The sequence below is a fragment of the Quercus robur genome, chromosome 9 (assembly GCF_932294415.1).
Source record: "Quercus robur chromosome 9, dhQueRobu3.1, whole genome shotgun sequence".
Taxonomy (NCBI): Eukaryota; Viridiplantae; Streptophyta; class Magnoliopsida; order Fagales; family Fagaceae; genus Quercus; species Quercus robur.
In genome coordinates this window covers 20,006,679-20,022,259 of record NC_065542.1, presented here as the reverse complement: position 1 = coordinate 20,022,259, position 15,581 = coordinate 20,006,679, and the positions used below count along the sequence as shown (strand labels likewise).

Sequence of the window (15,581 nt, the reverse complement as noted above, 5' to 3'; positions counted from 1 at the left end):
AGAGTTGAATATACAGGGATATTTTGAGAGTTTTAGTAAAAAAGTCATTAAATCTAATTTCATTCCCTCCCATTCCTCCCAATTTCGGGGGGAATGAAAATTTGAGGTTTTAAGGGAACAGAGAGGAATGAGTATTCCCTTCTACCCATTCCTTTCCCTCCTACTTAAACTCCCAAACAAGGGAATGAGTTTTCCATTCCCTCTATTAAAACTCTCAAACAAGGGAATGGAAGAATATTCTAAAATGTTTCTTTTCATTCATTTCCATTCCATTCCATTCCCTCCTCCCAAACGAAGCCTAAAACTGTCAAAATTTTTTCATTTGCTCCAAATCACTTATCTACCTAATTTCAAAATATTTATTTTAAATAGTTTGATATTTTGTCTTTTGGAATAAGAAAAACGCTATATCAAGGAAATTTTATAATTTCAATATGGTTTTAAAATATTTTTCATTTAAATTTTTTTGACTTTTATGGTCATTTGAAATAAGAAAAATTTTACTTCCATTTGTGTTGACATTCTTAATATATGTCTTTTTTTTTTAATTGTATATTTTGATTATATATTTCCTTGTAAGTAAAAATTCAATATTTTTTAATTGTATATTTATGGGAATTTTTTGTCTCTTTATGTTTACTTAATACAAAGAGTGCTTAATAATTAACTTTATTTGGAGTAAATGATATGCTTTTTTTTTCTAATTTTTTTTAACTTATGTATCTTAAAAAATTATTCTGAAATTTTACTAAATTTTTACTGAACTTGCAGTTCGATCAATGACCTATTGAACAATGTGATTCAAAGTCTATATTGAAACCGAATCAAGTTTTGGTCTGAATTTAATAACTAGAGTCTTAAACTCTCTATTTGATTTAGCATATTATTTTATTTTTACCTATATTTTTTACCTACTAAACTGTTTACCTATATTTATTTTCCCTATTTGTTACACTTTTCCTATTTTAGGTAACCACTTTTCCTTTTCACCGACATCAAATTCCCCCCCTTTCTTTTCTTTTTTTCTTTTTTTCTTTTTTGAGAAGAAATCTATATCAAATTCCTTATTCTAAAACATATTTCATTTAAATGGAAAACCAGATCAAATTCTTCAAATATAGGTAACAAGTGTAGTTTAGATAAATATATATGGCAGTGGCGGCTCTAGGAATTTTGTTTAGGGGGTCATTAAAAAATTTAATAAAAAAAAAATTTGAATATATCGAGTTACCGACCAAAAAAAATAAAAAAAAATTAATACATGAAGTTTGACAATTTCCTTCTACTTGTATTTAAATTTTGAATTATGACTATCTATTGCCAATATGGATAGGTATGAGCCTACAATCATTTTATTTTGTTAAGTTTATCTAACATTTTTATTTTTATGCAGTTTTTATTATCTGTTTGTTATTGTTTTTATATAAAATATTTTAAACTAAACTCATTGGCTTTGTATTAACTATTGATACACAGAACCACACTCATTCATACATAAAACTATACACTAATGTCTAATTAACCAATCAAATGCTTGGACAATCACTAACTTTATGATTTTTTTTCCTAAATTTTACTAAATTTATAACAAAAAGTTATTATAACATAATAACAATACACACACATGTAACAAACCATCTTTATTTCCTAATTATTAAATTATATAAATTTATGTTATATTTATATTGTACACACAAACATCCACACACATCATAATTCACACAAATAACATTATAACAAAAAGTAATGCACCCAATCAATAATAGACACACTCACACACATAATATAAATTTGGCGAAAAACACATTTTAGTCCTTACATTTTCAGGCGATTCCCATTTTAGTCCCTATATTTTATTTTTACCGCTTTTAGTCCCTATCCTGAAAAACACTTCCCGTTTTGGTCCCTACCGTTACTCATTTAACAGAAATATCCTACGTGGCAAACGGTCCAACAGTAAATGCTGACATGTCTATTAAAATAATATTAAAAAAATATTTGCATTTTTAAAAATGCCACGTCAGCAATTTAATTTTTAAAAAAAGTCACATCAGATAAAAATAATATAAAAATTTCTAACCTAATTATTTTTTAAAAAAAGAAAAGAAATTAGTTAAATTAATTTTTTTTTCCTTTTTTTTTGGAAGAACATGAAGAACTCAGAACTATGTGTTTTTCATTTTTGGAAGAACATCATCATGTTCTCTGTGTTCTTCCCCAAAAGATTGACTCATATTCTTAGCAAATTTATCCTTATTTTCTTCCCTTTTCTTTATCTTCCTTTTCTTTTCTTTTTTTCGTGTATTTTCTTAGCATCCAAACCCAAAAAATTCTCATTCACAAATCCAAAAAAATTTCACACACTCAAAAGAAAACCTTCAAACCCCAACACACCTTATCAAACCGGTTCCCCTCACTTCTAAATCTCAAACCTTCCTCTCTCTTCCAAAACTCTCACAACTCTTTCAAACTCCATGGCTAGCCTCCTCTACTCATCGCCACTACCACCACCACCATAACTGGCGGTGGTTCTCTTCTTTTCTTTCTCTGAATGACCTACGCTCTCTCTCACGATTCTCTCAAACTTAGACCCAAATAGTTCAAACTCTCTAACTCACAGATTGTTGTCTCTCTATCCCAGATTGGTAAGTCTCTCTCTTTCACCTCTCTATCTCTCAGCTCAATGGTGTAGATCGTGGTGGAAATATGTATTCTGACGGTGGGTTTGTGGGTTGTGACTTTTGTTAATTGGGGTTTGTGGTGTGTTGATTTTTGGGTTTGTGGTGTATGTTGTATTCCAATGTTGATTTTCTGGGTTTGTGGTGTATGTTGATTTATGGGTTTGTGGGTTTGTGGTGTATGTTGTCTAAATCCAAACCGACTACTCATTTGGAGAAGATTTCGAATCCAGAGTAGAATTAGGTGTATGCTTTCTCTAAAGATCTTATTCAGGCTTCGCTGGGTTTGGTTGTGCATAGAGGCCGAAAATCTGGGTTTGAGTTTTGTGTTTTTTGTGTTTGGTTTCAAAGCATAAGAAAATCTTGTTGGATGTTTGTGTTTTGTAAATTTTTATGGGCATATCTTTTTATTTTGTAAATCTGAGTGATTTTATGGTTTTGGTTGCTAAGAAAATGCAAGAAAAGAAAAGTAAATTTTTAATTTTTAATTTTCTGGGCAAGCTTAGTTGGGGAAGAAAAATGAAGAACACATAGTTTGAGTTCTTCATGTTCTTCCAAAAAAAAGGAAAAAAAATAATAATTTAACTAATTTCTTTTCTTTTTTTTAAAAATAATTAGGTTAGAAATTTTTATATTATTTTTATCTGATGTGGCTTTTTTTTTTTTTTAAATTAAATTGCTGATGTGGCATTTTTAAAAATGCAAATATTTTTTTAATATTATTTTAATAGACACGTCAACATTTACTGTTGGACTGTTTGCCACATAGGATATTTCTGTTAAATGAGTAACGGTAGGGACCAAAACTGGAAGCGTTTTTCAGGATAGGGACTAAAAGTAGTAAAAATAAAATGTAAGGACTAAAATAGGAATCGCCTGAAAATGTAGGGACTAAAATGGGAATCGCTTGAAAATGTAGGGACTAAAATGTGCTTTTGGCCTATAAATTTTTAAAAAATAGTGACACTTACAATTCACAAACATATACTCTTTATTCTTAGAGTTGGAAATACTTGTAATAAAGGTATGTAAAATTTAAGTCAAGGTGTGCAAAAATATTTTTTTTTTAAAATTATAGTATTAAATAATATAAAAAATATTATATATATATATATATATATATATTTTTTTTTTTTTTGAAGTCAGGGGGTTCATTTGAACCCCCTGAGAGTAGTGTAGCGCTGCTCTTGAGATATGGGGAATGTGGTGGACGATGTTCGTCATCTGCTTCTTGGTCTGCATTGGGTTAGCATTTGCTGCACAAGGAGGAGGGGGGGGGGGGGAAATAGGGTAGCACATGTTCTTGCACAATATGCTAGGAACATTTTTGATGATATGTTTTGGATGGAGGATTCACCTCCACCAACTATGAATGCTCTGTATCAAGACTCTCTTTTGTTATAAATAAATGAATGTTCCGTTTTCAAAAAAAAAAAGGAAGAAGATATGGATGAGCTGATAGGGTAAGTTGATGTGGAAGGTTTTTGGGTGTTTGGTTACCTGTATTCACCCTTTTACCCATTTTAAGTAATTTGCATGCGACCAATGCTCTAAGTTGGATTTTGAGAAATAATAGCAAAGAGCCAAAGATAAGGCCAAAGATAAGTTGGAATTGTTGTAAAAATGTTATGGACTTATCATTTCTCATCCTCTTTTATTGTATTTGAATTTAAAAGTGAACATACTTATTTTTACTATTTAAGAAAATTGGATGTGATAAGATTTCATGTAAATAAAAGTTTTTACAATGAATATCTTTACAAAATTTAAACTTTTTTCAATTTTCATGCTTACAATTTGCCAGTTGAGTTTGCTTGTCACATTTGTCTACTTTTCAAGAGCAATTATAACACAACATTTTTCAACAAATCTTTTCATAATAGTTGAGTTGGCAAGCCCTTTTTTTATTATTATAATTTTTTTAGAAGAAGATAAGTAGATTGAAGTTTTTATTGATTCTCATCTAGACCCATTATTGACATTACTTTTTTACCTACCATTAACAATTTGCCACCTAGACAATTGTGAATATATATATATATATATATATATTGTATATAGACTTTCTGAAGTCAAACTCCCAAATATGTAAACGTGGCTTGTATAGACATTTTCTTTTGGTAATTGTGGCTTGTATAAAAATACCTGTGTATAAGTACCCACAACCAATCATGAGTAAGACTTTTAAGTAATGACATTCATTTTTTGTTTGGGTTATCAACTTCTAGCAAGCTAGGCTGTACTTCCATGGCTTCCATGTGTATATGGAAACAAACAACAAAGAAAATTATCTTGAGTCTCTAAAGGAATGAGATTTACAACCAAATTACAGTGATTTCTAGGAAATTCCAATTTAAGAGAAGCAGCCAAAACACACTGAAACAAGAATTTTACACCACTTTGTACATACCAATAATACTATATAAGAAAGAAACAACCATGCTCTTCATATCTAAGTAATAGAATAACTTGTATATGTACTCCTTTTCTTTTGAGTATATGCAGTGTGTAACATATACTTAGGAGTTGCACATTACAATTTACAAAATTTACAGCCTAGGAAGTGGGTTGTGAAAGATCGAGAAGATGGGTGGGGAATGCTATATTATTCCAAAAGTAATATTGGCATTGGCAGGAACTGTGATGATGATGATGATGACGACGCCAATAGGACCAATGGCTGCTTCATTTGATTATGCTGATGCTTTGTCCAAGTCCATTTTGTTCTTTGAAGGCCAGAGGTCAGGAAAGCTACCCTCTACCCAGCGTATTACTTGGAGGAAGGATTCTGGTCTTCAAGATGGCTCTGACATTGGTGTAAGTCTCTCTATCCTAGTCTAAGTGGACAACTGACACATATATAGATTTGTTTAGCTTTAATTCTGCAATTTGTCTCGTTTCATCTAAATTATGGATCTCACAATGAATTAAATAAAGAAACTATTATGTCAGAAGAGGAAGTAAGTAGTAACACATATTCATTTATAATTTTTTTTTTTTTTTTTTCGTAAATGGAATTAATATTCATTCGTAGTTGTAACTAAGTTAATCAGATTATTGTTTCTCAAAAAAGAAAAGAAAACAAAAAAAAAAAAAAAATATATATATATATATATATATATATATAGATATAGATTCTTATATATGCACATATTTAAACTCTCTTATAGAATCTTGTAATATTTTATTTTTCTAAACAACTTTGTCATGGACATAACTCCTCTTACAACTTATTAAGATGTGAAGTAGTGAATGGTGGACAATATCTTCCACATTAACCCACCATTGACACTATCTTAAATTTTTCATCACTTAAATACAACCATTTCGACAAGTCGTGGAACATGTAAAGTCAATTCAAATTAATGTCTACTAATAATTATGAAGGGCCTATTAATAAGAACTCAATCCTAATAAATGACTATTAATAACTATTGTAATTATCAAATTTTATATTTAAAATTATAAACAATATTCAGATCGGTTAGAAATTTATATATATATATACACACACTGCAAGAATAGATTGGAGGTTGAACTTTTTTTTTTTTTTTTGAGAAACCTCCCTACTCAAGGAAGGGAGAGAATAACAATACTACTGCAAATCTTTTACAACAAAACTGAAAATGTTTGGAGGCACTTCCTCCATCCAAACTCTTAAAGGAAAAGAAAACCTAGCATCCCTAGCTAGCGCATGGGCAACATGATTGCCCTGCCGCCTTACATGGATGATAGAGGAGGACTGAAAATACCCCCTTATAGACATAAAGTCTTTTACTAAATGGCCTGTCAAAGCATTTAAATCCGACCCCGACTGCAAGCATTTCACCACTAGCTCCGCATCCCCTTCAAAACAAACCCGGCTAAAACCAAGTTCCCTTGCAAACAGAGCTGCTCTTCGTGCCGCCAGCATTTCAAGAACCTCAACTGATGCTGGCAGCCACACCTTCTCCGACAAAGCTGCTAGCACCTGCCCTTCACTGTCGCGAAGCACCACCCCGATACCGGCTGCCTGCTCCTCCCCGAAAATCGCCCCGTCGAAGTTAGCTTTAATGGTGTTCTCTGCCGGCGGCTGCCATCGCACCAGACCAGTTTGTTTCTCAGCAACCCGCCCCTGTTTTCCTTGCTGAAACTCAGTCAACAGGGAAGCTGCTACCTAGGCGATTTTTGAGCAAGGCTGAGTAGCTTCCTTTGAGCGCAACTTGTTTCTCCGCATCCAAATAAGCCAAGCTGACATCACAAACACCTCTATATTTTTACCTTCATCCTTCATAATGCTTACGAGGTCCCACATATTCTTCACAGATCGGTATTTGTTCCTCACATCAGCCCAGGAACGTTCCCAAACCTCACGGACCTGCACACAGTCCCAAATGGCGTGGACTTCATCTTCATTCCCACTTCCACACTGATCACACACGGAGGAGTCAACCACTTTCCTCTTTTTCAGATTTTCCTTAGTTGGGAGGGCTCTTGAACAAGCCCGCCAAGTGAACACCTTCACCTTGTTTGGAACCTTCAGCCGCCAAATGAATTTCCAAAAGCTTCTAACCCCTTCAGAGTCGGAGCTAGAAGGCAGGGAGCTCATTTCCTTTTCGCACAGCAGCTGGTACCCTGTTTTAACAGAGTATGACCCCGACCTGCACCTTGGCCATGATAAGCAGTCCTCTTGGTCTGTAACACACAAAGGAATGCTCTTAATTCTTTGAGCTTCAAAGGGCAGAAAAAGGGCATCCACAAGCTGCTCATTCCAGCCTCCACCCTCCGCTTCAAACAGATTTGCAACAACCCAATCTTTCGCCTCATCAATTTTTGGAGAAACAACACAAGCCGAAGCCTCTCCAGGCAGCCACCTATCATTGTAGATACTGATCTTTGTGCCATTCCCCACTCGCCAAAGCAGCCCCGATTGAACAAGCTTACTAGCCTTAACAATGCTTTGCCACGCATACGACCCGGAAACTACCTTTGCATCGAATATTGACCCACTTGGGAAGTACTTGGCACTAAAAACCCGGAAAAAGAGGGAAGAGTGGTCAACCAAAAGTCTCCACACTTGCTTTGCGAGCATAGCCTCATTAAATTTTTCCAAATCCTTGAAGCCCATACCTCCTAACGCCTTTGGTTTGCACAAGGTTTCCCAATTCTTCCAATGGATCTTGCGTTGATTACCCCGTTGACCCCACCAAAATTTCCTAATCATCATCTCTATATCGTTTAGGAGACCGGATGGGAGTTTGAAGCAACCCATCGCAAAGGTGGGAATAGCTTGGACAACCGCTTTTAGGAGCACCTCCCTACCCGCTTGGGAAAGGAGTTTTTCCTTCCACCCTTGAAGCTTAGTCCAAACTCTCTCTTTGATGAAGTTAAGGCTTGCCTTTTTATTTCTTCCAACAACCGCCGGAAGACCAAGATACTTCTCATATTCCTTCACTTCGCTAACCCCCAAAGCTTCGATTATCTCAAGCCTCTTCTCCTCCGAAGTAGCCTTACTAAAGAACACGGTGGTTTTTTCTTTATTAAGCTTTTGACCGGAAGCTTTCTCATACAACACCAAAATACCTTGAATAACATCCAAATCACCCTTACTAGCTCGGCAAAATAGAAGCGTATCATCGGCAAAGAATAAATGAGAAACCTTAGGGCCATTTTTACATAGTGAGAATCCCCTAATGGCTTCGGACCTGGCTGCCTGCTGCAATTGGCAATTTAAAGCTTCAGAACAAATTAAGAATAGGTAAGGAGAGAGAGGATCTCCTTGCCTAATACCCCTAGACGGGCGAATATCACCCTTAGGGACTCCATTCACTAGGATTGAGTAGGACGCCGAGGAATGATATATCAAATATGCCATTGCTGATAAGACAAGTGGAGAATTGAAGGAAATATGATAGATTCTTAATGATGTATATGGAATCAAAGTCTTTACATTCCACCAGAAAGAACACATCTTCATAAAAGTTATGCCTATAAGGCTATAACATACATGTAAAAAGACATACATACCTTCTTTGTGTTGGGTGCACTACACCATGAGTCCAGCCCACATGTTTTTTGTCAAGAGCTCATTTAATGAGCATGTCTTTAATGTTTCTTATCTATTCTTCATCATGTACAAAAGTCAACATTAGTAATTGGGTTGGTTGGCTTAGGCGTGTCCAACATGCTGAAGAAAGAAAAGAAAGAAGCAAAAGCAAGAGTTATTCTGCTATGGCAGAGCTGAAAGGAAAAAGGAAAGAAACAAGCAAGGCCATTCGGCCAATGAGAGCTAAAGAAAAAGAAAATGGTTGAAGCAAAGTCAAGATAAGTGGCTTGTATTTAATGTGACTTGATGTGAAGAGTGTGAAAGGGAGAAAAGAAGAAAAGGTGGAAGAAATAAATAGAGAGGCCATTCGGCCAGTGCAGAGGGGAAGAAAAGAAGTGAAAGTCCCAAAGTGTGAGGACTAGTGCAGCCTTGAAGAGCTGCGTGAGTGAGAGCAAGCAAGAGAGAAGAGAAAAATAGAGAGAGTAAGAGAAAATACACAGTGAGGAAGAGAGCAGTGAGTGAAAAGAAAAAGAGAGTTTTTTTTTATTCAAGTTGTATTTCTAAGTGTTGTAATCTCTATTTTATATAGTGAAATTATTCGGAGTTTGTCCCGTGGTTTTTCCCTTCAAGGAGAAAGGGTTTCCACGTAAATCTTTGTATTTTTGTGTGATTGTGCTTCCGCTGTGCTTGCTAAAATTTATTCACAGTAATATAGAATTTTTCCCAACACTTTGTTTCCACCATTACTTCTTAAATGGTTACATTGATTAAGAAGTGAAACTAACAATAAACTTTCCCTCCTCAGATGGATTTAGTTGGTGGTTACTACGATGCTGGTGACAATGTAAAATTCAGCTTTCCCATGGCATTCACAGTAGCAACATTGGCATGGAGTGTTATAGAATTTGGCCAATTAATGGGCTCAGAGCAACAAAATGCACTGGAGGCTATTCGTTGGGGCACTGACTATTTACTTAAAGCTACTAGTGTTCCTGATGTTGTGGTTGGTGTAGTTGGTGACCCGAATGCTGATCACAATTGTTGGGAGAGACCTGAAGACATGGATACTCCTAGAACCACTTATGTGGTTAATAAAACAAGTCCTGGTTCTGAGGTTTCAGCCGAGATTGCAGCTGCACTTGCAGCCTCTTCCATAGCATTTCAGGCTTCTGATGCTAAATATTCTAAACTACTTCTTGATAGAGCTAAACAGGTAATTGAATTGTTGATTATACCTTTTCCTTATTGGTTATCAATAAATAAATTTAGATATCCTCAAGTTTTTTCACAATTGTTTTCTTAGTTATGAATAGTAAATGTCAAGAATCTTTTACCTCTACGTCCAAGATTCAAAAAACTCATTCCCCAACAATCGAATTATCCCCAAAAGAAATTTATGAATAGTAAACAATGAAGCCATGAAACTTGAAAATCAATCAAGATTTGTCAATTTAATTGTGAAAAATACTGTGTATGTAACATTATGATTGCTTATATAATTAATTTATAATAATGACGATTATTCCTTTCTTTTGTATCAGGTCTTTGACTTTGCTGATCAGTTTCAAGGATCTTACAATTCTAGTATTCCACATGGTGCATGCCCATTTTACTGTGATTTCAGTGGCTACGTGGTATGCAATATTGTGACTCCAAAAAACTAATATTACAATTAAGTTCTTGATCAAATAGTATAAATTGTCTAAATTCCGAAATAATTCTTCTATTTTTAAATCTCATCGATTGAACAACATTGATTGGGTGTTATAGGGGACTTGAATCAGTTAAATTTTTAGATTGACCCTTAAAGAATCTAAAATCCAAATCACATCCTCTAAATATGGGTAAATTTTCATTTTTGTCAATTTAATGTAATTTTTATTTAATCATTTTAGTCCCTAAATTCTAACATTTTGTGGAAGTTGATCTTTTCATCCATTTTGTCTATAATAATGTCACTTTTTCACATATAACAATGGTTTTATAGACGACACCATATAGATTAATTACCAGAAATGTTAAAGTTGAGGGACTAAAATAATAAAATATGAAGTTAATGTATGAAAATGACAATTGACCCAAATCTAAAGGGCGTAATTTGAATTTAACCCAAAAATTTTGCTGTTAAGTTCCAACTTTCATGTAAATTGAATTTGAAATTCAATGGCTAAAAGTTTTGTAATTTAACTTATATCTTGTAGGATGAATTGTTGTGGGGAGCAGCATGGTTACACAAGGCAACAAACGATGCTTATTACTGGAATTATCTTCAAAGAAACCTAAAGCATCTGGAAACCAGAGATATAGATGGTAATCCATTTGAAGGAGCTGGAATTAATGAATTTGGATGGGATTCAAAAACTGCTGGTATTAACGTACTTATTTCCCAGGTTAGATCAAATTTCTCACCATTAATTTTCTTCTTATAATGAGAAATATCAATCTCAAATTTTCTTCTTCTTCCTGTGTTGGCAGAGGGTGATGAAAGACCCTAAGAATGGTAATCCTTTTATTCTCAATGCCGATCAATTTGTATGCTCTATATTACCCGACTCACCTACGGTCAAATCAGTCAGTTACTCTCCAGGTAGCTTTCTCTAATCAATTCATATAGAAAGGTTGAATTCATAACAAGAAAATGTATACACATTATATATGAGATAATTATTGAAGAAATTAAACTCAATTAGCTCATACCCACTTAAATTTTTTGAAATTGAAATAAAAAATGTTAGGGCATTGACTTTTTGGAAGGAAGACAATATTTATATGAGTTGTACCGTCCAAAATAACCTTTTATTGAGACTCCAATGAATGATGATTCTTCTCATTTTATAATGTGCTTAGATTTGTAATATCTTTTTTTTTTTTTTAATACTAAATATTTTTAACACACACACGGGGAGAGGGGTGAAGGTTTTTTAAAGAAACTTACCGTGATGATATCCAAAAGGGCCTAACTCTTGAATACACAGTATAAACTTTAAATCTCTTTAACTCATACTCATTTTCCAATGTGGGATTAACCCACAGTTTTTTCTTTTAAAAATACTAAGTATTTTTAACACAAACACACACACACGGGGAGAGGGGATAAGGTCTTTTAAAGAAATTTACAGTGGTGTATATCCAAATGAGCCTAACTCTTAGATACACCGTACAAGTTTTAAACCTCTTTTATCTATTTTGACTAGCAAGAGTGGGCCAAAATGGCCCAATACCAATTTTTTTTGAAATTTTTAGCAACAAAGCACTGTTTCGGAAATAATTTGGGATCTACCACTTTTTGTGGTACTCGAGCTTGGTGAGCTCGAATACCATCTTTTCATTGGTCAACATCTTCTCAAAAAAAAAAAAAAAAAAAACAGTTGCCCGAAAACGTCACTATAGGGCTTAAAAACGCCACTATAGGGCCCCTTGAACCTGGTATGTATGGGAACTTGCAAAAAAAACTTGCAAAAAAATTTTGCAGGAAAACGCCGCTATAGAGCCCGAAAACGTCACTATAGGGCTCCTTGAATATGGGGCGACGGTGGAATGGAAAAATGTGGTACTCGAGCTCACCAAGCTCGAGTACCACAAAAAGTGGTAGATCCCAAATTATTTCCGAAACAGTGCTCTGTTGCTAAAAATCTCAAAAAAACATGGTATTGGGCCATTTTGGCCAGCAAGAGTGTCTAGACTCTAGAATCTAGATCCCTTTGAAAACTTTATTATTCCTCATCTCACACACACCAAGTAAGTATTCAAAGAATTCATATAAAAAAACATCCTAATGTGTTGGCTAGAGATATCAGATTCAGAACCTCATAAATAAAAATCTTTAATAAACAAGTCCACTAGACCAATTTAGGATTTTGTAATATCTAATTTGAAATATGAAATAAATCAATTTCAAATGGAAAATATCATTTTTCATATATATATATATATATATATATAGTTTCAAATGTTAAATATGTTTATTGAGATCCAATTTAGCCAGTTAATTTGAGATTAATTCATCATAATTTGAATCTGTTGATTAGGTGGGCTTATATTCAAGGCCGGAGGAAGTAACCTACAACATGCAACAGCTTTGTCTTTCCTTCTTATTGTTTACGCTCGCTATATGATAGATGCGAAGAAAGTAGTTCGTTGTGGTGATTTTGTAGCCCAACCAGATAAGCTGATCGAAGTCGCAAAAGGCCAGGTATATCTGCTTATTATCAAGGAATTTCATACAAATTAGACATGATTCAATAAATTCATCTACAAATTTTGGTTCATTTAGTGCATGAGCAATGCTGTTCATATAAGAGCACTACTTCAGTACTCTTCAAGTAGCGCGATGTAGAAAGACGACATGATACTCTCTCATTTTACGTACTTGAGGAAAATTCTTTCCATAAAAAAACAATGGAAAACTACAATATCTACTCTTGTGATTTGTTACCATAATAACTTTGTTCATAAACTTTAAATTCCAATATTTGACCCTCTAATATAAAATTATTAGGATTCGGTCCAAAGTATCCTAACATTTCATTTGAATCCAAATCTTTAAAAATCAAACAATTGAAAAGGTTTGTGGAATTAAATTATGATTGAGTAACAAACTCAAAATCTGTTAGTTTAGATGAAACCCTAATAATTTCATTTTAATTGAAAATTTAAGGTATCAAATATATAACAAAAAATGCTAAAGATACAAACTTATGACAGCGGGATAAATTGCAATTTAATAGTGCATTAATTTCTCACATGTTTTGATAATTAAAGATTTTGCATTACTTTTTTTTTTTTTTTTTTTTTTGAGGGGGAAAGATTTTGCATTACTTGATATAGTAGTTTTCCTTTCTAATTGAGAGTTGAATGTGAATCATGTATGTTGCAGACGGATTATATACTAGGAAAAAACCCATTGGGCATGTCATACATGGTGGGCTATGGCCAAAAGTTTCCTCAAAAGATACATCACCGAGGATCTACCATTCCTTCCATTGTTGCACACCCAAAGTTTTTGGGCTGTCATGGTGGTGACCTATACTTTAAAAGCCAGAAGCCTGACATGAATCAGCTCACAGGGGCTATCATTGGAGGTCCCGCTAAGGATGATTCTTTTGAAAATAGTCGATATAATGTTCCACAATCAGAGCCTACTACATACATGAATTCTCCTTTTGTGGGAGTCTTGGCATACTTCAAAGCTAGCGTATAGAAATCAATGGCGGCTTCAGGACATATATTTAGGGGGGTCAATTATAAAATACATTTTGGGTAAAAAAAAGTGAGTCTTGCAGTCTCTGTGATTTATTTATTACAAAATTTTTCACAGTACATACTAGCAAGAGAATAAAAGATGAGAAGTGTTACATCTATAACATTTTTACAACACTTTTCTAACAAATTTTAGGTTATACATTTTTATTAGTTCTAATTTAAACTTACTACTGAAACTACTTTTTTCCCTATCAATAACAGTTAGTAACAATCAGCCACTTAAACTTTGTTGTGAGCGTATTATGAACATAACGTTTCTCATATAAGATAAACTATAAGTTCATTGCATATTGTTTATTAATATGGTGAAGATACTAATTATTATTGTTAAGATTAAATCTTGGAAATCATCTATTGTTTGTAAATACAATCAACATATGAATTATTGTTGTTAAGTGAACTCTAAACGAGATCTAAATATAATAAAATTTTATGTATTAGTTTATTTTAAATTTGTTAAGATCTAAATGATTCTTTTAAGATTTAAGATAAACAAATTTATATTTTTGTTATTAGGTTTACTATTTTTCCCTCTTATTTTAGATCAAATTGGTTTGTTTGTTTGTTTGTTTGTTTTTTTTTTTTTTTTTTTGGGGTTTAAAAAGACCAAGATGTTGTCAACATGATCATATTCAAGTTCATTCCAACTAGGCTTAAAAAAAAAATTTAGGTCTAAGGGGTTCAAAATTTATTTTAGGAGCCTCAAATAAAAAAATTAAAAAAATTATATATAAATTTTCTTTTTGGCCCCGCTCAGGTAGTTCAACTCAGGGGGTTCATTTGAACCCCCTGAATTGTACCTAGAGCCGCCCGTGATAGAAATCTTCATTTATGTGATATATGGTTAGCTTAGATGGAGGGGGACAGAGGAGAAGTAGAGGAACATAGAGAAAAGTTGGTCGGAAATTAGCCTAATTGGAGAAAGTGTCTAGTGGCTGAAATTGGAGAATGTGTCTCTCCTATGAAAGCTCCTCTCTTTCTTGCACCTGATCTCGAATTCTATTATTTATTATTTATTATTTTTTGAAAACGTGGTTATTTGAAATGGTTGTAAAAAGTAAAAGAAGTTTAATAAAGTTGTATTTTGAATAAAATGATATTTTAAACTGTGTTACAGTAACACAAGGGGCACTTCCCATTCGCAAAAGGATAGTGTATTTAATTTGACAAGAGAACAAAGGAAATCACTACACCCAGATAAATATAAAAAGTGCTTCTATAATATATATAAAAGTATTAGGGTCATATTTTATTGTAATTGGCTAATTTTTTAACAAAATGTACTTTACTTGTAATTGGATAGATTTAAGATGGGTTTAGTACTTCAAGAAACATGTTGTTCAAGTCAAGTATTAAAGACATGAAGATTGGTCTAAGAAACAAGTGAAGAAAAGTTGTTCATTAAGTCTCGACAAATAGCTTGACAGAAACCTACTATTGAGACTTAATGTGAAACTCAATAGATAGCTCGATAGCAGCTCGATTTATCGAGATTTACTATTTTTAGTTTTCTAGATCTGAATTCTGGCCTAGGCTTTTGTATTTGTTTAAGGTTTATTTTCTCACAACCCTAAACATATATAAGGCTTATTTTAAGAGCCGTTACACATGGATGC

General features: G+C 33.4%; 1 protein-coding gene across 1 annotated transcript; it reads left to right on the top strand.

Annotated features, from left to right (window-relative positions):
• The first annotated feature begins 8,679 nt into the window (after positions 1-8,679).
• On the top strand, positions 8,680-14,066 carry LOC126698941 (endoglucanase 8-like). The gene is made up of 7 exons (XM_050396457.1): positions 8,680-9,409; positions 9,509-9,916; positions 10,245-10,337; positions 10,905-11,093; positions 11,179-11,290; positions 12,732-12,895; positions 13,580-14,066. The coding sequence occupies exons 2-7, from the start codon at positions 9,509-9,511 to the stop codon at positions 13,901-13,903; spliced, it is 1,290 nt and encodes a 429-aa protein (XP_050252414.1). The 5' UTR covers positions 8,680-9,409; the 3' UTR covers positions 13,904-14,066.
• Positions 14,067-15,581: the final 1,515 nt, after the last annotated feature.

What these genes read in the sequence shown, in the direction of transcription:
- LOC126698941 (XM_050396457.1), top strand. Translation starts at nt 9,509, where the DNA reads ATGGATTTAGTTGGTGGTTACTACGATGCTGGTGACAATGTAAAATTC. An exon ending in TTCTTGATAGAGCTAAACAG is followed by an intron (nt 9,917 to 10,244) that starts GTAATTGAATTG and finishes CTTTTGTATCAG; the next exon opens with GTCTTTGACTTTGCTGATCA. An exon ending in TCGAAGTCGCAAAAGGCCAG is followed by an intron (nt 12,896 to 13,579) that starts GTATATCTGCTT and finishes TGTATGTTGCAG; the next exon opens with ACGGATTATATACTAGGAAA.